Source organism: Fundulus heteroclitus, chromosome 3, assembly GCF_011125445.2.
Source record: "Fundulus heteroclitus isolate FHET01 chromosome 3, MU-UCD_Fhet_4.1, whole genome shotgun sequence".
In the NCBI taxonomy this organism is placed as follows: domain Eukaryota; kingdom Metazoa; phylum Chordata; class Actinopteri; order Cyprinodontiformes; family Fundulidae; genus Fundulus; species Fundulus heteroclitus.
The window spans coordinates 29,145,746-29,168,526 of NC_046363.1; the positions used below are offsets into that span (position 1 = coordinate 29,145,746).

Below are 22,781 nucleotides of genomic sequence, written 5' to 3' on the forward strand. Positions count from 1 at the left end.
AGGAAAACAAAAAGCTTTTCAGTATTTGTTTGACGTGCTCGTCATGGAAAGCCCGCGGCTCAGAAAGTCCACATTTTACACTAACCATTTACCAAGGAGGCTACATTACCAACTACTCTTTGTCGCCACTAACAAACCATACATATTTTTAGCCTTCTTGGTAATTTTTTTTAAATTGTAAAGCTTGTGGACCAAATTGAAAATTATTCCAAATTATTTTGATCCAAGATGCCTGAATATGGGTCCAAAATAAGAGAACTATTTTAGAGCCGCCCGACTGGACAAAAATCTTCATTTAACAGCTCAGGAAGGCTTCAACTTACATTTTGCAGCATATTTATTGAATAATTGACAGTTCTGTATTTTCTTGCTTTTCAGGCAGCAGGTTTATTTGTGGCTCCTGAGGGGTATAGGAGTGAAAATGGGAAGGAGGGTTTCCTGTCATTAGCTCCCAGTTTATGTCTGAGACACAGAGCTAAGCTTTTAATAAAGCTGGTAGATCAGAAGGTCTGGAGCAATCTCTGAAGTTGTGTTGCTGTTTCCTCATTGTGCTGTTTTTATTCGCTTTATGCTCCGTTGTCCATTATTTCCAATCATAGTTAAGAAAGTGCCAATGCAGAGGTGTTTCTGTCTCCCTCTGAGTGTGTCTCTCTTGTCCGGTCCGTCCCTCAGATGATGGCCATCCATCCTGAGCCTTGCTTTGCTGGAGGCTTCTTCCTGTTAAAAGGGGAGTTGTTCATCTCCACTGTCGCTCTGTACTTGGTCAGGATGATAAATAAGATAGAAATAGAAATCAGATAAAATGTGTTTGTTTCACTGGGTTAGCGGCTTTTTATTTAGCATTTTATTGTCGGTTGAATTTGACTTATTCACCTGGAGAAGACGTTCAATGAGATCTGGTGCTATTTACTAATTAAACTGAATTGGATTAATTTGAGTATTTGTGATTTTTATTTTTTTCTCTCTGAAGTACATACAGTTCAATGTTTTTCCTTGGTACTCATTCTTTGTTCAGTGGTAGAAATATAGTTAAATTAACTGGTTATTCTAAATTGTGAGGAAAAGACTTTAAAATTAGGAAATTAAAACTGTTAAATGGGTTAGTACAGGAATTGCATCTCCCATAAGATAAAATATCCTATAAACAAATACAAAGAAATTAAAATATATATGAAAGTTGAACTTATATCACTTTAAAGTCACCAAAGAAGTAAAAATCATATTAACTATGTAGCCTACTGTGCACAGCTTTTCTATCTACCGCGTTTTTACGTTTTCAAATTTGTGACGAGTCCTTTTTTAACTGTGAAAGGTTATTTATAAAATTGTTTGGGTAGTTTTATAATATAGTGACCAAGCCTAAAATTAACGGGGCTTAGATATTTTAAAGCAGTTACTTTTATATGAATTTGGGGTTTCCAAAAAAACGTTTTTTGATAAACATATAATAACTGATCAGACTAGGGGAGATAAAACAGACTGGAAATCTTAACCTAACGACACAAACGCTGCTGGCAAAAAATGGTAAAAATAAAATATAAGCCAAAGAAAGAAGCCAGTAAAGAGAAACACTTTGCTAAAAAAACACATCATGGACTCTTTGTTTTGTTTTGTCCATATATCCATATCTGGAGCAGACTAAACAGGCTTGTAAGTATGTTAATATGTGTGCCGCCTACTTTCTGTGGTTTATATTACGATGCAGCGAGGATAAATTAAGCTGTTTTTTTTTTTAAAGTGTTGACCTCTGCTCAGTCGAGTGCCGTGACGACAGCAGCGCTGACCCAGGATTTGGAAAGAGTGGAGTTTGGGTGAGACGGGCTGCGGGATGGGAACGCAGGACAGAAAAAGCAGAAACGCAAACAGGGGATTTGTTGCCAGACGGCAGCAGAGACACAAACCAGGATAAAGAAGTGCCGAGAGCGTGTAGGAAATTATGGTTTTTGGACCAACAGAGAGATGTTTTGCAGTAGTAGAGTTTAAATCATGAATTATTTACATTTAATCAGGGCTGATGCTTCATAAAGCCATAATGGAGAACATCTGATTTAAAATCCAGGAGGTTTTCTTCTTTAATTCACACATCTACTCTGCAACTTTCTATAGCTTTCATGTCCCCATAACATGATGCTGCCGCTACCGTGCTTCACCATGAGGAGAGCGTCTTTATTAGTTGTATGCTGATACAACTAATAAACAGAAAGGACAGAAAGGAACACTTAAATTAAAATCTAGTTCATTGTTTCTTGAATGATTATCTCCTCTAAGTCATTGACTTCAAGACAAGCTGGTTACCATGTGATCAAGTTTGAACACGCATAATATGCAACATTTTCGAAAGATCCTGAGTTTCTTTTGTGCATTTCCACTATGTAACACTACCCCTCATAATCCTTAAAATTCTTTATTTCTATTTTATGTTCAATGTTTCATTGAAATTTGATGAGGGCTTTTACTGAGTCACATTCAGAGTTGGAAAACTTAAAAGCAACGTTGTTTATCATCAGGGACCCCTCACACCCCCACCATGAACTGTTCTCCCTGCTGCTCTCTGGGAAGAGGTTCTGCTGCAGGTCCACCAGGTTGCATTCTTGCACAAATGCCTTTTTGCACCATTAGCTTTGCACATAAAAATGGTTTTAAACATTCTCCTGCACACTGTGATTGCACACTGTTTTTCTCCTGCATTGTTTACATTTTGATCACTGCTGCACTTCATATTGTAATGTTGCCTTATTCCACCTGGAATCTCACTATACTCTTATAAGCTGTATGCAATGTAATTTCGTTCTGTATGCACTCTGTACATACAAAATGACAATAACGTTGTCTAAGTTAACAGTTCAATCGTTTCAAGCGTTTTTGAAAAAAATGTGTAAATCTTGGAATTAAAGTGTTCCCACAAATCTTCCTTTTCTAGACTCAGATTTCTAGATTTTTCCAACAAAAATCACACTATGATAATTTGGTAGAGAACTCTGGGCTTATTTATTCCTTTATGGCATTTAGACTTAATTTAGCTCTATTTCAAGTGATGAAATACTTGAATTATCTAAGTTAAAAGCCTATTCCAAATGCATGTTAAAGCAGGGTTCCTTATATAATTAAATAAAAATAGTTTTCTCAGCCTGTCATGTCCTATTGGGCTCACATAGTTTTAGTTTTGTATTCAATTTAGTTTTGTGTTCTATGTAGCTTTGTGTTTAGTTATACTCAGAAGGATGATGGGATGAGGGAAAAACAGTCTGAAAACACAATTTTTTCTACATTCTCTGCTTTTTCTTTTTCATACTTCCTATCATACATATTGTATATTATCTCATATAGTTTTTTTAAATAGGGTGTTGTTTTTTCAGTTTAACTTGAATATTTCTTTCTTTTTTTTTACCTGAGTATGCCATATTATCAATAATTCTTTAATATTTACTATGGTATTTATTTTTACTATAATTTTTGGCCTTTCTGATGTGCTCATTCTTTGTTGCTGTAGAACTAACTTTAGATTAGATTATCTTGTTTTTTTTTTCATTACTAAGAAATTATGTCTAACTCTGTCTGCGTCTTTGCCACTGTCACACCCGAATTTCAGACGATAAAGGAATTTCTTATTTTATACTTATCCAGTATAAGTATTCTTTATTAGTATTTATAAGTATTTAGTATTTATAAGTATTCTTATTCTGACAATTCTTAATTTAAATTCATTGCCTTTCCAGGCTATGTAAGAACCTGGCAATTAGAAATCACATTTTATTTTTTAATGATCATTTATTTTTATTTTTTAGATCATGGAAGAGAAAGCAGACCCTCAAAAGACTGCATTGGACATCAGACCAAAGTGAATGGTAAATCTAATTCTGTGCATCTAAAAACATCTGAGAGCATAATTCAGAGTTGGTCCACAGGCAACTGGAGCTCCAAATGTTGAGGAAGGGAGTGATCCTGTCACCTCACTCTGCTAAAATGACAACATGAAGCTCCGAGTTTATATAACTTGGCAGCCAGGCTTTATGTAATTTCCGCTAATAATCCAAGCAACAGAAAAAATGTCTGGATACAGAAATGTATTTTATGCTTTTCAGGAATGGTTGTAGTCATATCCCTCAAACAGCAGGGATGCTTAATGGCCCCTGCCTAAGAGGAGATTGACACAGACTTTTTGGGGGCTGCATCATATGGTGAGGAATGGAAGAGGTTAAAACTACATTAAGTGAGCCGGTCGACCCAAATCTGTGACGGATTACAGCACAGGGGGAGCGAGAGTGTTAATATGGGCCGTAAACAGCGGCTGGTTGCAACGCGCAGGATGGAAGCAGCGAAAAGGAGGGGGCTGCAAAGAGGCACTGGTTGTAATGGTAGGATAAGACGGCAGTGGGTGGGCGGTCTGTGACACCATGGGATGTGTATGATTAAGTGCTCTCTCCTTGGATTAATTTTCCATATTCTAAATGGGAGACTTTTTAAGCTTCATAAACAAATGCACTCATTTCTAAAGGATTAACAGTAATCTCTCTATTTCTATCCCTTTTTTTTTTTTACCCTCACTCACCTCTCTCTATCTGACAGCTCGCTCCTCTCCCTCATTAGTATCCGAGACTGTTTTGCGTCATCCTCATGCCAATGGCCGTCGGACTTTCTCATATTTGTCAAATTCAGAGCAGAATAAAACCTGCAGCTTGTCATGGAGGCAGAGAGGTAAATCGCTTAACAGATCTTGCAGCCGGGCCTCGCTTTGCCACCGCTTTTCAGCCTCCCTATCTGTCTCTAATCCTCTTTCTGAGGGAGCTCTTGCGTGCGTCTGGCATGTGGCGCTCACGCTCCGCTGATAAAAAAAGTCACATTTAATGCACATTATAGTATTTTCAGTTTCAAAGCCAGTGATTGGTCAGAAAAACATCTGGAACAAAAGTACAGAGTCATACCACAGAGGTAAGAGGACAAAGCGTCCCCTGACATACAGTATAAATAAAGCACACATTAAAAACAAGCTAAAACTGAAATTTGATGCACAACTGGAGTGAGATGCTCGGATGGAAACTGTATGGGGATGGAAGAAACGCAAAATAAATTCCGGTTTCAGTCTGAAGCGCCCTCTCCGACTCTCACAGCTCATCCTTGCCCCCCGACACCACGTTTCTCCCTCTGCTCCTCTCTTTGGGAGCGTGGTTCCGAGCGTTTCGGCCGGCGGTGGCGCTGCCCTCCTTCTCCTTCTCCTCCTCGTCCTCGTCCTTTTTCAAAACGCTCTGTCCGTCGGTGGCCCACAAGGCCTCTGCTTCCTCTCGCTCCTGCAGCGGGGATGCAAAATACATCAAAATGCTGATTTCCTGCCGGTCACTGATTTGGAAAGCAAATGTGGAAGGAGTTATTAAAATGAAAGTGTTTGTTTCCTTGTTGTTAAATGACAGATTCTTGTTAAAGTGTTGTTGAGCAAACGAAACCAAACTTTTATTGCCTTTCGAAGCTTATCGTACCTCTTGAACTTTTTATTCCTGCTGTTACCAAAAAAAAAACCTCAACGTATTCTCATGGGATTTTTGTAATTGGACCAACACAACCTACTCTGTTGAAATTTTTAAGACTTTCTGAAATGTTTATAAATAAAGGTCTGAAAAAAAGGTGCCCCCTTCACTCAGACACCCCCTAAATAGAATTCAGCGGCATCAAAAGTCACCTGTTTAATAAACGCAGTCCTTTAGCATGTAATTTTATTTCAGTATAAATCCAGTTGTTCTGGGAAGGCCTCAGAGGTTTGTTCGAGGAACACACACTGCAAAAAGAGAACTAAAAATAAGTAGAATCTTCTTGAAATTAATGTATTTGCCCTTGATTTGAGCAGGTAAATAAGATTATCTGCCAATGGAATGAGTATGTTTACCCCTAAAATAAGATAATTAGATATACGGCACTTGAAATAAGATGATGGAGATGAATTGTCCCTATTTTAAGTGCAAAAATCTTATTCCATTGGCAAAAAATCTTATTTACCTGCTCAGATCAAGGAAAAATACTCTAATTTCAAGATGATTTTTCTTATTTTTAGTTCTATTTTTGCAGTGCAGCAGACAGGTCAGGGAGGAGGTTGTGGGAAAAGCTTTAAGCTATAGTTGGTAATTCTTTTCAGAAACACTTTTTCTTATACTGGGTAAAATTGTGCTTCCATCCTGTGACTTGAAAACTAACGTCCACAGACGTGTCCAGTCTGACTGAGCTTGAGCTGTTTTGCAATTTCAGTCTTTAGGTTAGAAAACCTGGTAAGACATACAGCAACAGACTTGAAGCAAAAATAGTTTATATAAATGGCTGACTCATGGGGCTGAATCCAAATTCAAGACATCTTTCAGATTTTTATTATAGTGAAAGAAATGTGAAAATCATGTGTTATTTTTCCTTCACAATAAAGCACTACTTTGTGTTGGTCTATCACGTAAAAGCTCAACAAAATATACGTCTTTGGTTGCACAGTGACTAAATGTAAAATAATTCAAGGGGTTTCGAGGAAGTTTTTCCCTTCTCATTACATCTGTTCTGTCTAAGCTATTTTCTTAATATTATGATTCTGCATCATTACTAAATGTGAACCAAAGAGGTTAAAAAAAATCCGTCCTAAATGGACAATCTTCTTCAAGCGTCCATATTATGAGACTGTGTTGACCGGGCCGCAGAACAGGCTCGGTAAAAGGCTATCAACATGCAAAACGGGCAACAGATTTGCATCGTGTTCGAGCTGCTCCTATTTATCCAACACCAGAGTCACGACATCAGCGCAGGAGGTCAAGTCTCGGCGCTCACCATGTCTCTGTAGATCTTTTCCTTTGTGAACCACAGAGCCAGAGCGCAGCGCCGGCCCCTCGTCACGGCAGTGACGCCATGGGGGTTCACCGGTCCGGATGAAAAGCCCACCAGACGGCCACAGCTGGGCTTAACTCGGGCCTGCAGACGAGAACGAGGGCAGAGAAACGTGGCATTAAACATAAATATATGAATGAACTGTATGTTTTATAGTCAGCAGCAAAGTGGCTCACTGTTACTGTTTTGGCGTCTCTTTTAGTGAAGAACAACTCTCCTCCGTCAAAGTCATCATTCAGGTAGAGAATAGCACTGTTGGATAAAGATATTACTCATTTTTAGCCACATGAAGAGAGAATTTATCGTATTTTATGAGTCACAGGTTACTGATTTAAGACAATAAGGTAATGCAGCGTTATGTAAGTAAACCTAATCCCATTTAAATTCTGAATTTAGTTAAAGCGGGGGTGTCCAGGGTGCGGTCTGGGGGTAGTTTGTGCACTGCAAAAACAGATCTAAAAATAAGTAAAATGTTCTTAAAGTTAGTGTATGTATCCTTCATGTGAGCAGGTAAATAATATTATCTGCCAATGGAATGAGTATTTTGACCCCTAAAATAAGATATTTAGACATCCTGCACTTGAAATAAGATGATGGAGATGAATTGTTCCTATTCTAAGTGCAAAAATCTTACTCCATTGGCAAATCATCTTATTTACCTGCTCGAATCAAGGACAAATACACTCATTTTAAAGAATATTTTACTTATTTCTAGTTCTGTTTTTGCAGTGTGGCCCTTGGAATAATTCTGTGTGGCCGCAGTTCAAGAATGGTGCAAATTTACCTTCTAACTAATGGAGATGATCCAGATGGACATGGTTTTCTAATTTTTAGGACGAGGTTTTCAGTGACAATCTTTTTCACACTTACTTTCTTATTAATATCATAGTAAGTAGAACCACAAAAATCCAGCTACTTTTTTACTAGAAAACAGATTTTGGTTGCACCCTTCATTAAACCTGGCCAGTATTCAGCAGGTGCTTTCAAAAAACGTTATTTTTTGTTGCTGGGAATAGACAAAAAACATTTTCAAGACCAACAAAATAGAAAACATTTCACACAAAAAGTTAAGAAACTACACCTCTTTTATGATTTGTTCTTTTCTACGTTGTTAAACGTACTGCGGAGCAGGTAAAAAAAAAAATAAAGTCCCTGAAATAAATATTAATGCTTATACGTACCTGAGGTCTCTGTGTATGAACGCAGGTGGTTCCCTCCAACACTGTTTGGTTTCAGGCTCAAGAAGACAGTTATCGACGTGGACGGGGTGAGACAGATCCATCCTGCCCTCCTGGTTTTCTGAATAGAAAAAAGGGAAATTTCACAAAAACATTTACGACGCAGAACCGCCAGATCTCAGCCCATTTCAGCAGGTATGGTTCTGGGCTGTAGGAGGAAGATGGAGAAATACACGAAGTCAATGTGCAGCTGCACTGGGTTCAAGGCTTCTAAATCCTTTTTGTGATGTTAAGGGGGGGCGATGTGGGATTTTTACGAGGCAACTTTGCTTTTTCATTGTAGATAGGGTTGTCCTGATTCGGTCCCAGGTGTTTGTTCAAGAACTCATCCAGGCATTTTTAAGTGATCGATAAGTCAGTGTGGTTGAAAACCCCATTTTCTAATTCCTACAGAAGACAGAGCTACTTTCTGTCTGTGGTCAAGTGAACTTTTTGTCTTTTTCTGGCACCAATGTTTAATATTCACAGCCTATATGTGTATGTGTGCTATTTTTACAAAGCCATTTTATAGTTAATGCACGCTTGATATAATGATTTTGGGTTTTTAACAGCAAATATAAACCGTACTGGCTGCTGGCTGCCTCTCCCTGTCTGTCTGTGTCATGTGACTTGCTCTGTGTGCTGTGCTCTGTAGATTTGCACACTGGGCTCAAATGATGGGACCCAGGACCCTAGAGAGTGTTGGAAACACCACAATGAAAAAAACAAAAAAGACAAGTTCAGGTATGGATATTTCACTTATATAACTGATATTGCCATTGTAACATTTAAAGGAGCAATAAGTAATAATGACACCTAGTGTTTCAAATCGGAACAACACACACATAACAGCCTGCCACTGACAATAGCATATTATATTAAGATCCTTAACGGTCCGTTGCAGCTGTGAAACCCCAGTGATTTTATACTTCCTCAGGATAGGTATATTATGTTGTATTCTGCTTTATTTCTGGTCCGCTTCTCTTAGTGGCTTCCATGTTAGCAGGCTGCTGCTTATTGCCAAAGTATAATACCAAATGGTGCGCTCTGTTTTGTGAACCCTGGGAACTCTCATATGATTGGCTCAGGAACCAGGAAGTAAACATGAGCTACACACTGAACTGAAGTAGTTCTAGACCGTACCTCTGGGTTTAAAAGGAGAAAAACTGAGACATTGTTGATGGAGAGGACTGATTGTTTATAGCTGCTTCCATCCCAGGTGAGAAATGAGAATTATTATGGTGAATTTTACAGTAAATGTCTTACTTATTGCTCCTTTAACAGTAATTGATTTCTAATATCACACTGTTCCAGCATTGAGTTAAGGCTTTCCAGAAGTGCAGTATACAACGAAAGCTGTTAATTAAGTACATGTCATATGCAGTGCAGTTTTTTTTTTGTTTTTGTTTTTTTACATTTTGTGACATTATAGCACCAATCTTCAATGTATTTTTATGGAATTTCATGCAACACAACAGCACAAAGTTCATATTTGTAAAAAAAAAAAAGTTTTTACATTTTTATTTAGCAAATAAACGTGAAAGGTGCTGTTTGAATTTGTATTCAGCCCTCCTGAGTAGACACTGTTGAATCCCCCTTTTTCTGCATCCTGAGTAAAGGACCAGGTCTTTAGAAGTAAGCATAGGCTTATCATAGAGAAGCTGGATATAGCAAACAGTTTATCGTGGTAAAATTATGATTTAACTAGTCCAGGAAGTAATAAAAAGTGGAATCTGGAAGACGCTTATTACCTGTAGTGGCACTGCGACACACCAGGTGTGTAAAGGAGATGAAAAGCCCTGGGGGGCTCCTGAAGTAGGAGTGCAGCAGGGTTTTCACTCTCTCACCCAGCTCATGTAACAACCTGGTGTCTGACTGGTTCACCAGTCCCTCCTGAGACAGCTGCAAACCAAACAGCAGGTAGGTTTAGGGGATTTCATCCAGAAAAAAAACAAAAAAAAAAACAGAAAATATGTCCTACTTCTACTCCATTTCCACCCACCTTTACAGCCCTGAGGACAGTAAGACCCTCAAACGTCTCATGAGGTGTGTGTGGAGACCGGCGTCCTCTGTAACCATCTCCAAGAGACGCGGCTACCTTTAAAAACACAAAATACAGTGAAGTGGGTGCCGCCGCGTTCTGAGGGAGGTTGGAGTTTTATTATGGGAAACCTACAGTTGCTAAATGCAGTATTTTATCACACTCCTTCTGGGTCATGACTCCGTCGAAGACGACTCGATTGGTCCCGTTCAGAACTTCGTCGTCCATAGTTATGGTTACACCCACTTGGTGGACCGGGCCCCCTGTTAGGATGAAGAGGAGTGAAGGCTGAGACAAAGAAAACAGCTAAATCATGAGGCTATGAGACACTTGTCTTACCTGCGTAAAACCCGCTGTCATCCACTTCTTCGACCTGATCCCCTTCTTTTATTTTCTCGTTTATTTTCTGTTTTTCAGCTCTATCAGGAGGCAAATACACCGAGTTAACCTTTTATTTCATTTGGAGTGAATTGTGCCTCTCGTTTGTCTCACCTCCAGTTTTCTCTCAGTGATTCAGGTACAACATCCTCTGGGGTCCAAAGATCCTACAGACAAGGACGATGGATAAACTGAGCAAAGAAACCGTTAACGGCGTTCTGTGCGTTCTCTGCATTTGGCATCCGTGCTTACCGGGTCAGAAAAATTAAAGTTAAGGTTCTCCGCACCAAAATACAACAGCCTCTTCTCTTGCAAGGACTGGTTGATGTAATTGACAATTTCCTGTAATGAAAACACAAACACACACTTCAAAGTCTGTGCTTGAACCGCAAAAACATTGAAAAAGGCAGAAAACCTAAAGCTTTACCCGAGCAGGCTGAATGCCATGTGACTCCACATCCCCCCCTAGTGTCTCGTAGTAGAGCTGCAGGTTGTCTAAGGAGTCCTTGTCAGAGGGGTAAAACAGCAGGAAAGAGCCAAGTGTCTGCACTGCTCCCCTCACATCACCAGCTGATTGGAAAACAAGAATTGAGCATTAAATGGACCGTAATGTAAAATAAAAGCATGGTCGCCCTAATTAAACCTCACACTTAAACTGCGCGATGTGCAGATGCTCAAGCTGCGTCGGCAAGAAATCCTCCTGAGCAGAAATCCGTCCCGGCCGTGTGGCGACCTGAGTCACGCAGGACTGCCGGCAGGAGAGCAGGGACAGGGACAGAGCTGGAGAGACGAGACAAATCAAACATTATGGAGGCTAATATAAAAATAAAAAGTTTTATTTTACCATTTAGTTAGTTCTGATTGACAAGTTTAGTGGCTTGACCTAGAACTAAGGAAACAACTTTTAACAAAACTGATGACATATTATAAAAATATTTCTCTAAAAATCATCAGATACTAAACTAAAACGAGCAAAGTCCACACTGCAAAAACAGAACTAGAAATAAGTCAAATATTCTTTAAAATGAGTGTATTTGTCCTTGGTTTGAGCAGGTAAATAAGATGATTTGCCAATGGAATAAGATTTTTGCACTTAGAATAGGAACAATTCATCTCCATCATCTTATTTCAAGTGCAGGATGTCTAAATATCTTATTTTAGGGGTCAAAATACTCATTCCATTGGCAGATAATATTATTTACCTGCTCAAATGAAGGATACATACACTAACTTTAAGAACAGTTTACTTATTTTTAGATCAGTTTTTCCAGTGCAAACTTTTTAAACAACCTTTGGAAAAGTTGTAGAAAACCAGACTTTTTTCTAAAGACGTTGAAAGACATTTCCCCTTTAATAGCTTGTAATTATTGCAGAAAAAAATTCCAAAAGGTCAAAACTTTGTCTTTTCTATCCCACACTTATAATTTCAAACTTATGGATTAACGGTAGGAGCCTTCAGAGGGGGCTGACAGAACTGTATATAGGGATCCAGCTATAAAAGCATTGACTAGACGTAGCCCCAGAGGAGCGTTTTTGTCTATTTTTCACTCAAATGAAACACGAGACACCTTTGGTCTGAACAAATCTCAGCCAGTTCTGCCATTTTTCTCACCGGCAGCCTTTTCGAACAGGCCGTCAACTCCGTCCACTCCCCTGTCCTCGGGCAGCGGCTGCGGGGCGACCTCGCACTGCACCCTGCACTCCTCCATCCGCCACAGAGTTTCGTTCAGACAAGCTTTCCATTTCTCTGCCGCCTGCAGCCAGTCGGAGGAGGCCTCGTGCTGCACGGCCGCATCATACAGGACCTGAGGGAGAGCGACACGCCTGCGTTAAAGCTGGAGATGCACCAACACTGGAGCCTGACGGGAGAAAACTCAATCTGATGTTAACCCAGACGGTTGTTGACACACTTACGTAAAACGATGTGTATCTGCAGAAAATCACATTTGGCATGATTTTTGTTTATTTATTGCGTTTAGTTGAAATTTATTTCGTGGATCAATTTTGTATGCATAAGGTTAGTGAGGGGTTTTATTTTGAAGGACTGTGTTTTGGAAACTGGACTCTTTATATCCAGGAAGTAATAAGAGCAATGTGTGGTCTTGATATGGAAAGAGGCCCTGGTGATCGTAGAACTACAAACTTTTCAGACCCACAAGCATTTGTTCTTTTTGGTATTTTTGATTGTTTTCTGTAATATTGACCTTTTTGTGCACTTAATTTTGTACTAAATCATTATCCATAACCAGCATCACCTTTTCTGGCGCTAACATCCCGCTTTCATCAACAGTTAGAAATCTTGGTGTAAAAATGGACACCCAACTCACTTTTGAAGCCCATATAAATCACCTATGCAAGACCTCTTTCTATCACCTCCGAAATATTTCCAAAAAATAGCTTTTTTTATGCTTTTCTCTTTTTTACCTGTAGTACTTTGAGATCTTTTGATGGAAAGTGCAGTATAAATTAAATGTATTATTATTATTATTATTATTATTATTATTATTATATATGCAGTTTATGTTGGTTTAATTTGTATTCGTTATATTTAGTTTTCGCAGTGGACTTGTTGGTGGGAGATGAACTCAAAGCTGTCGATAAACCCGTTTAAGGAATCCACTTGTGTTTAGCCAATGCTTCGAGGGAGTTACTCAATGTTTATAGAAAGTTTCTTTCATCCTCAGTTTTGCTGCACAGCTGCCTTGCAAAAGTACTCGCACCTCTTTTATTTATTTATTTTTTCACAGTTTGCCATGTCACATTCCCAAATTTCAGTGCTTTTTTTTATTGTATTATGAGCAAAAAACACAGAGTGTTGCGTAACTGGTAGGAAAATCCTGCACGGTATTTAAGAGTTCTTACAAGTAAAAATCTGAAAAGTGTGGATTTGTGTTCAGCTTTCTTCACTCTAATATCCTTTTTATCTTCCAATTCACAATTAGCACTACAGTTATATTTTGTATTGTCTTGTTTCTTTTTTATCTTCTACACTGCAAAAACAGAACTAAAAAAAAGTTCTTCAAATGAGTGCGATTGTCCTTGATTTGAGCAGGTAAATAAGATTATCTGTCAATGGAATGAGTATTTTGACCCCTAAAATAAGATAATTAGCCATCCTGCACTTAAAATAAGATGATGGAGATGAGTTCTTCCTATTTTAAGTGCATAAATCTTATCCCATTGGCAGCTCATCTTATTTACCTGCTCAAATCAAGGATAAATGCACTCATTTGAAGAAAATGTTAGTTATTTTTAGTTCTGTTTTTGCAGTGTAGTAACTGTTCAGCACTTTGTCTGAAGATGCTTGATAAATAAGTTATTATTATTATCACTACTTTGTCTTTCAAATACATCCCAATAAAAAAATATAGATGTTTAGGTTAAAGTAACAAAATAAAAACCTCAAGGGGTATAAATACTTTTATAGGACTCTGTACTTCATTGCGTAACCATTCAGAGTCCCGGAAACCCGTTTCTTTTTACCCAATGTTTCTCCATCACTCTATCCTGGAAATCGTCCTCCGTCACTCCCTCCATCCGTCTGTACTTCTCTATGTTGTTCCTCATCTCCAGGTGACTCGGGTTGGCCACGAAGTACGTATGAGCCGCAGATGCTGCCTTTTTTAATTTCTCCAACTGTTGTGCAGGGAGAGGAAACATCAGAAAAACACTGGCAGGTTTCCAGAGAATACAGCTGCTGCACCAACACAATCTAACCTCCTTAGAAGCCTGTTTTAATCAAACATCAGAGGATATAAGCTGTAGAATCCACAGCAGTAAAAAGACTAACAACTTTATTAAGGCCCTTGATCCTCTACAGATGCTTAGGGAGTAGCTTACCTTGTAGTAGGTGACCTGCAGAAAGTTGTAGGGGTTGCGAGTGTCGAATTCATATTCTATGTCGTATGAAACGGACAGCTGTCCCGCAGGTGTGATGGAGCGTCCGATGCAGAACCTCAGACACTCGGCTCTCTGCTGAATCCAGTCCAGGGCCCAGAGGTCCCACATGCTCCCCTCCTCCGAGTCTAAAAATACACAAAACCATACACATTATCCACATACGTCCCAGCATTTCCATACGTTCTTAATCCTGTTCAGGACTGTCTGTCTCCAACAGTCAGTGGGTGAAACGAGACGCGCACAGGTCATCAGTCATGGCTTAGATAAGATAAGATAAGATAAGATAAGATAAGATAAGATAAGATAAGATAGGCTTTATTGATCTCACGTTGGAGAAATTCACTTGTCCCATGGGCCCAATAGTCAATAGTCAGAAGAAGGTGCCAAAAGTAGGAAAAGGTGCATCAGTTAGCCCAAATATTATTTATTAGATTTGTAATTTGGAAGCTCCTCTGCTTGAAATTAACAGACCATGTCATGATAAAAGGCATCTCATTAACAACCGCACTGCCGATCAGGCTGTGATGCTCTGTGAATAAATTTGACATATTTTGGTGCAGTTAGCGGTCTTTACGGGGAATTTGGAAAAACATTCCTGGTGCCAAACAAATGTTTCCAAGCTACAAATATGTCTGTTTTTTTTATTGCTCCAGAGTTTTTCCACACAATGGTTGTCAGTATTGTCTGTGCATGATATGTTTTCACATTTTATTGATATACAAAAGGAGATTAGCAGCTTGGTTTTTAAAGTCTTCCTTGTATCAAGTTATTTACAATTACATGCACTTCCTTCATCTGGTTTAAAATTTGCATTATTTCACATTTTACAAAGCATTCTAACTCTAGTCCAAAGCAGTAATTATTAAATCAAATGTAAAAAAAAAAAACACTATTAATCAAATATTTAGTAAAGTTCAGTAAATAAAGAGAGTCTTGTCTTCATGGGGCCACATTTTATTGTCTTGCAGATTCACAACCACAAGATCTAAATAGCTGTTAATCAATTTACTGCACTGCAGTCCCCCCCCCCCCCCCCCCCCCTGTTGATCCAAAGCTAAACATGCAAATGTTAAGAAATGAAAATAATACCGGTAAAGGGTTTTAACTTAATGCAAAAACTGTGTAACCAGATAAATCCGTTCAATAATGTTATCATAAATTAAGACTCCCAGAATAAAATGTTGTTTTCCTGCTGTACAAACTAGAACAGGAGGGTAGGTTGTATTTCACTCACTACTGATATAAAAAGATATAAAAAGTATTGCTGGAAAAAGCGCTTTGCCATACCTATTATGACAGAAAGTAATAGTTGCAAAATATCAAAACTTTTTTCTTTACTAACAAAAAAATTACTTATGGTTCATCTCTTTGTCAGTAAGTTATTTTGAAACAAAAATAGAAACAGTATTGTACAGCTACAAAAAACAAAGAAGATCTGTTTGTCCAACAAATGTGACGGGGTCAGCAAGGAGAGCATTAAGCACAAAAACAGCCAAGAGGTCTATTGTAACTCTGGAGGAGCTACAGGAATCTACAGCTCAGGTGTGAGAATCTGAACACTCCACAAACCACGCCTTTAGGAGACAAAGACCAAAGCATATTTATGTGACTTACGGGATTCCAACCCTGGACCTTCTTGCTGCAAGGCAAATGTGCTGCTGAACGCACCATTGTGCAGCCCAGCAACCAATAGCTTATTAGACTAATTAGACAGACTTTGTCATTCAACTGCACATTCACAATTTTGTTGCAACGCTCTGAGTAAAGACAGAACACAAAAGAGAAACATTATAAATAGAACTATTTGTCATTTCTCAGGAAGGTAGCGGGAAAACAAAATGTAAAGAAAGTTATGTGTAAGATGATATGAATGGAGCAAGTATTTGTAGCAGTAGGGTGTACTGCAACATTTATTTGGTAAATTGAACTTAATACGCTTCGTCGCAGTTTGTTCCTACGTGAACCTGTTGCTGATGTTTACAGCTCGTCTATTGTTCTTTTAAACCTGGGTTGTCCAAACTTTTTGTCACGTGGGCCAAAAATATTGTCAAGGATAATGGTGGGCCATTAAAATTTGCAGAAATATGTTTTTTTGTTGTTTCTGAAAATAAACTCAACATGCAGTGTTTTAATTAAAGAAAATAATTCCTTTATAAAATGTATTTCATTGCTGAACCCTTAGCAAATAAAAGTATACTTGTAGTTGATCTTATTACGTATATTTAAGTACAAGTACAAGCTTAAGTATTTGTATTGATGAAGTCTTAGACTTCTGTTTATACTTTTCAATATAAGTCAAGTACACTTCACTATACTGTTGTCAAGCATATGAAATATAGTTTCTAAAAAGTAGCCTTCAAGTACACGTCCTCATTTTAAGTATGAAATAAGTACACTTGAATAAACTACTTTTTGCTAAGGGAAGGCTGCACAAAATCACCAGTCCAGAAGCCACAAAGGGTTCCTGGACTGATGGCCAAACTTTGGAGACCCCAGATTTTCCAGGTTTAGACGGACTGATTATGCATAAATATGTCAGTCAGAATATATTATAACCCTTTAAACTTACCCAGTTTGTTTAGAGCGTCGGTCCCAGATGCCACACATTCATCATGACACTGCCTGCGGACTCTCCGCAGTGCCTCCCTGGTCTGGATGGATTTCTCCAGCAGCTCTGCAGCCTTTGCCCACTCCTCGCCATAATAAGCGCGCACCCCGCTGTAATAAAGAAAGTCATACGGCTGCAGAAGTGACAAAACTTTAGGGCCGCCAGCTCCCGACACTCCTGTCGTGAGGTTTGATACCGCTGCAGCAAGAAAAGTCACCGCCACGTATACAGTGAAGTGTTCAGAGCGCAGCGCCATGGTCCGAGGAGCAGCTCCCACCGCAGGAGAAGGAGTAGAGGAAGAGGAGGAGTGACTGCGGATTGGTAGAGTCAATCCAGAGAAACGGAAAGGAAACTTCATCGTTATATTTTATGAGTTCTTAGCAGCTTCGCGCTTGCGTCGCCAAATGCAAAAGCTGTTTGTTCAAATCAAATCAATGCAATCGTAATGGTTTGTTTTGATCTTATTGAAGGAACAGAGGACGTTTTAGGCAATGTTTGAAACTGCAATATACGTTGTTTGCCACGAGAGGGCGCTGTCTTTCCCAGCCCTGACGTCTACTACCGTAAAAAGGGTAATAAGTGCGACGCTGCAGCTCTAACAACACGTTTCACGGAGCCCTAGTTGAAAATCTGTTACATTTATTAAAGCCGTCAATAAACAGTGTCTGTTTAAGCTTTTGAACTGGACCTGATACAGGATGACGCATCTCAAAAAGCTTCAAAGTTGCAGCTTTTTATTTTTTTAATCAGAAAAGAGGTTTAATGGCTTTCCAAGTGCATTTATAATTTATCTCGTCAGTAAATATGACCCAGAATCCCATCCCTGTCTAGTGATATTATTGTGAGCCGTGACAAGACCTACTATGAAGTAGTCCAGATAGGGCAAAAACATAAAATCCGCCCCATTTAAAGTAATTTAAATGGGGCGGAACTAGTTAATCCGCCCCATTTAAATACATTTTTACAAATAAACCAAAGGACTTTCTCAATCAGACCTGTTGCAATTTGGGACAAATTTCAAACAACAAAAGAAAAACAAAATAGAGCTAAGCAGGTTTCTAAGTAGATGCTGTTTTTTTTAGGTTTGTTATTTTCATTTGACATTACAACTAAACAACTGCATTTCCTTTGTAAATAGTGTTGAATTGTCCAATCTAGAGTTCATCGCCCTAGTCATTTTTTACCTAGGACCTGAGATCGTCTATTGGCAAAAAAAGAAAAGAAAAACTAGTAGTTATTGTTGAGTAACATGTAATTTGTTATATAACTTTGCTTGATGTGGTCACGTTGAACTGCAATAAAGGTGGGCGAGCGTGTAGTGTGAATTACGGTAAAGAGCCGGAGCCTCTCGTTCGGCCTTGCTTCCCTCAACACCAGGCAGGCAGGCAGCGGCTCCTGATTCATTCAGACCAAACACACAGGAGAGACGACGGACGCTCTTTAGAACCGGGCTAAACAACCGACTGGGCGTCCAAACTCAGGACAGCAGCCGTCCCACCAAGAGGCAGAACAAGTGAACTCGCCATGGCGGACGTTAGTGAGGTTTTGATGTCAGTTTTGTCCACAATTCGCGTCCCAAAGCCCGGGGACCGTGTCCACAAAGACGAATGCGCCCTGTCATTTTCCTCACCGGTGAGCGTCCTTCTTTTATATATCTAAAAAATACTACCATTGCTAACCAGAAGAACACTTTAGTTTCTTCTACTGTTTTCGTTTATTTTTTTAGTGTGACAAGGGGAAAAAACCCAAGTGCTTTCCTACTTTAAACTAAATTTCCTTGATTTTTGGCTAGCTAGCATGCTAGCATGACGCTAAGCTAGTAACGCTCTATGATGGAAAGTTAGCTGCGCTAGCTGTGTAGCTAACTGTTTCAACTGTCAAAGTAGCAAACAAGCGAACTTTTTTAAATAGTTAAGGCTAAAAACGAACTGAATTTAATATAAATTTGCTCATTATATCCCATTCTTAAAACGCTGTTTTTCCTTTTTTTTCCCCCCTTTTTTTTCTTTTTAGCTCAATTTGTAACATTAGCCGCTAAGTAGTAACGCTCAGCAGATTGACAGGAGCCACAGTAACGGGTGCTTTGTCATCAGGATGCATTGATGTTCTCCAGCTTTAGGTTCCCGTGTTGTGATTTGCTGTTGTGAGCCATGCATGTAGCCCTGACGGCTGGTACGTGTTGTTTCTTTACAGGAGACTGAAGGAGGCCTGTACGTGTGCATGAACAGCTTTCTGGGTTTTGGCAGTCAGTACGTGGATAGACACCATGCCCGGACTGGTCAGAGGGCTTACTTGCACATTACCAGGACTCGTAAGACTAAGGTAGACTTTATTATAATAAAGTAATGTCATTTGCTTGTTGTCATACCATGACATCTGCATGTTTTTTTTTCCCCTCACAGAAGGAGGATGAAAATAACTCTGGCTCTGGACATCCACCTAAGAAAAAGCCCACTAGACTGGCCATAGGTGAGTTTTCCTGAGGGGACGTATGGTGGCTTGAGAACAACTCCACTAGTGGACATAAGGGGGATGAGTTGGAGGTAAAATTACTTTCTGGAAGTTTCCTGGGAGTATAGTGGTGCTTAATGAAGAAATCACTACTTGGTATTGGTGTCAGTTTTTGGGGCGGTGGTGCAATGCAGGTGTTTTTCCCCAAAAAAAGGGGGGGGGTGCCAAGTTTACTGACTGGTTTAAACATTAAATACATAAAAAGGAACTGTTGTTGCTCGTGAGGAGGTGGATGCTTTTTGCCCTGTTCTTTCCATCCTTTATTCGTTTGCCATTCTGGTCCCTTTCCTCCCAGACGTCAGTGAGGATGACAAGGATCGTTCTGCTCCGGGTCTCCTCATACATACTCTGACAGCCGATAATTTAAAGTAATCTAGCGAATCAAAGCTGCAATAAACTACTTCACCAGATGTTTAACTATCGTAGTTGGGAGTAAGTGTACATGCCTGTATCTTGTATGTGTTAATGATTTAGCTTTATCCCTAGTTTTTCTATGGCAGTGGTCTCAAGCTCAAATCTTCGGGGTTCAGTCTTCTGCGACTTAAACGTGTGTCTTCTGCCCTACACATTGGATTAAATAGCCAATTTGCCTCACTAGTAGAGCTCTGCTAATCAGTTAATATTTGAGTCGAGTTTGTCGACGCACAGACGGAAAAAAAAAACTTGCAGGACACTGACCTGCAATGACTGGACTTTAAGACCATTGCTGTATTTAGGTATTTAGATCAGAGGAACATCAGGACAAAGGCTACAGTTTACTAGGTCTGAACGATTTTGGAAAATAATCTAATCTTTATCTTAATATTGCGGTTTAATTCAAAAAAAATTTCCAGTTTAAATTATGATGCCTTTTTAAACATATACAAACAACAAATCAATCTGTTTCACCGCTGTGCAGATTAGGTGCTAAAAGACCCACTGCGTCTCAACTCGGAGCAGAAATTATTGCGTTCTGACTACGATACATTTTAACCAAAATTGCGATTTGATTTTTACTCTTCTCTGCATTAACCACAAGCAACAAAAATGGCCTCTAGATAAAGATGTTTGTAAACAGGACTATTTAGAACAAGAACTTTTAATATTTTTATTAGTCAGAATATTATTCAAGAGAACAGCTTTTAATTGATTTGGACATCAATTCTTGTTGAACATAAAGTCCAACCAACAAGTCTATGTATTAAACTGATTCACCAGTACTTAATGCTATGGTGAGATTCTTGTGCCTGGTAAAACAGTATGATTATATAAACTCTAAAACGTGTAATAAAATTAGATTTTCTCACTGCTGCAACTGTCTTCCCTTCCTTGTGGAGGCAAACCCACTTTAAACATATTACTGACAACTAAAGGACGCGTCTGATTCACTAATTGTTACGTAGCCAAAAATTGCAGACCTCTGCGATTTGGAAATTTTTTTAGGTTAGGTTTTAGGAATTACGTTTTGTTATAAAAATCGTGCATTTACTGCCTTTTAGTGGATTATTTTACAGACAAGTTTTGTTCTGGATATTTAATTTACTCCCCGCTGCACCTTGTGATTCTGACTGCAATATTATTGCTTGTGTAGTTTATGTATTTTTTTTTTGTCATGAGGGGGGGAAAAAAATTAAAATAGCAGCAATCCACTCTGTGACATTTTTCTAAAACGTATTGCAATAAATCGTATTATTGTCATTTGAGGACCTTTTTCAACTAATATAACGGCATAATAACACAATTATATGCCCTCGACCTACCGGGTCAGAGATCTTTGAGGTGGTGTCATTTGGTTGAAATCTAAAAAACTCTTACCCTGTAACGGTCGTGTTTGGCTTTTCAAACCAGCGTTTCTCTGGCTCTCCCTCAGGAGGCTCTCATGTTAGCTTTGAGTATGTGCCTACCTGACACCAGCAGGGCTTCCCCCACCGTATTATAAACCTGACTGGCTTTACTCGCCCCCCCCCAGGCCTAAGAGTCGTTTCTTTATTTTAAATGCATCAGTGTTTGAGAGCAACATAAATGGGTCAGTGAAGTTCCCGTCTGGAAGAAAACCTCCCCGTCAACTAAGCTAACACGCTAGCTGTAATTAGCTTGACGCACACTACGATACCCGGTTAAAGACTGCACCCCTCCTTCACTGAGGAAATGAGAAAGGAGGGGGGCAGATACTGATGCAGCGTACTGAAACCTTTAGTTATCCCGTCTCAGGGAGAGGACACGGAAACACAAGGGAAATAAGCAAGCAAGCATACGCAAATTATCATGTTTATTTTAATTAATCATGTGACTAGAATTTATCATGCGATTGATTTATTGATTATCGCGACACATGGCTTCAGAAAGATTAGTGTTGCAGAGTTTGAACGAGTATTCATTTCACAGGCATTTGTACAGCTTCAAGAAATGTTTTTTTTGCAGATATTGCTAAAACAAACTAAAAGCCAAACTGTAGTTAAGGCTCTAAATGAGGAATGTAGTTTTTCCACTTGTTGAATGGGTAGATATTCTATGTAATGTTAAAGTTTTTTAAACAAGGATGGCAGCGAGTGTTGGTAGAACAGCCCAACAAGCAGCTACTTCCATGCTGACAGCACGACTCGGCTCCAGCGTTCGAGCATAATCGTTCCCTCCAAGGTGTCCGTGACTACAGAGCGAAAACCTCTGACCGCCATGGACACCTGTCGGCTCTACATCACTGCTTAGGACCATCATTGTTTCTCTTTTTTTCCCCCCAGGGATTGAAGGAGGTTTTGATGTGGAGCAGGAGCTATATGAAGAGGATGTAAAGGTGGTCATTTTACCAGACAAACAGGAAGTGACCTCAGAGGACCTTGCCACAATGCCTGATGTTGTCAGAGAGCGGGTAACTGTTTCTGTTGTATTGGAAATTACATTATGTCTTCACAGCTACAACTAATACTAATGTCTGATTGTACACATTACATGTTTTGAGACTCTATTCTCTTAAAATAGGCACATTGAGTCATTATTCATCCAATAATAAAATGTTTTGCTCTAGGCCACAACATGTTTAGCAATTAAGTGACTGAGAACTGTCAACATCGGCTGTTCCTAATGTCTTTGTGCCTCCTCTGCTCTACCTTTTAGGTGTCTCTGTCTATGACGGGCATCATGGCAGCCGACTCAGTGTCTCATACCTTACAAGTTCAACAGTGGGACGGAGAGGTGAGGCAGGAGTCAAAGCATGCTGCTGACCTTAAACAGCTTGACAATGGAGTCAAGATCCCCCCAAGGTGAATTCACAGCTGTTGGTTTAATGAAATTAATCTTTTACCTA

The 22,781-nt window shown here is 39.2% G+C and overlaps 2 protein-coding genes across 6 annotated transcripts in view; one reads left to right on the top strand and one right to left on the bottom strand.

Annotated features, from left to right (window-relative positions):
• Positions 1 to 4,515: 4,515 nt before the first annotated feature.
• Positions 4,516 to 17,363, bottom strand: p3h3 (prolyl 3-hydroxylase 3). Its single transcript, XM_021320396.2, has 16 exons — positions 16,952 to 17,363; positions 14,323 to 14,507; positions 13,966 to 14,118; positions 12,095 to 12,287; positions 11,131 to 11,262; positions 10,910 to 11,052; positions 10,735 to 10,824; positions 10,597 to 10,649; positions 10,444 to 10,523; positions 10,240 to 10,367; positions 10,066 to 10,161; positions 9,815 to 9,965; positions 8,028 to 8,145; positions 7,023 to 7,098; positions 6,790 to 6,930; positions 4,516 to 5,285 (listed from the first exon to the last, which is right to left on the bottom strand). The coding sequence occupies exons 1-16, from the start codon at positions 17,346 to 17,348 to the stop codon at positions 5,103 to 5,105; spliced, it is 2,319 nt and encodes a 772-aa protein (XP_021176071.2). The 5' UTR covers positions 17,349 to 17,363; the 3' UTR covers positions 4,516 to 5,102.
• Positions 17,364 to 18,345: 982 nt separating this feature from the next.
• Positions 18,346 to 22,781, top strand: part of usp5 (ubiquitin specific peptidase 5 (isopeptidase T)) — a 39,047-nt gene continuing 34,611 nt past the window's right edge. For 3 of the 5 annotated variants that reach the window (XM_036135151.1, XM_036135152.1, XM_036135148.1), the window contains exons 1-5: positions 18,348 to 18,622; positions 19,184 to 19,312; positions 19,393 to 19,459; positions 22,219 to 22,346; positions 22,592 to 22,737. In XM_036135151.1, the coding sequence (XP_035991044.1) occupies positions 18,515 to 18,622; positions 19,184 to 19,312; positions 19,393 to 19,459; positions 22,219 to 22,346; positions 22,592 to 22,737 (578 nt within the window). In that variant the 5' untranslated portion in view covers positions 18,348 to 18,514. Of the gene's footprint in view, positions 18,623 to 19,183; positions 19,313 to 19,392; positions 19,460 to 22,218; positions 22,347 to 22,591; positions 22,738 to 22,781 lie in introns of all 5 variants that reach the window. The other 2 variants (XM_036135150.1, XM_036135149.1) reach the window with 2 other exon arrangements.

Excerpts from the sequence above, each read along its gene's own strand:
- p3h3 (XM_021320396.2), bottom strand. The coding sequence starts at position 17,348 with ATGAAGTTTCCTTTCCGTTTCTCTGGATTGACTCTACCAATCCGCAGT. Across the intron at positions 10,524-10,596 it reads TCACTGAGAGAAAACTGGAG|AGCTGAAAAACAGAAAATAA; the intron begins GTGAGACAAACG and ends GCCTCCTGATAG. Across the intron at positions 6,931-7,022 it reads GAGACGCCAAAACAGTAACA|GCCCGAGTTAAGCCCAGCTG; the intron begins GTGAGCCACTTT and ends TCTCGTCTGCAG.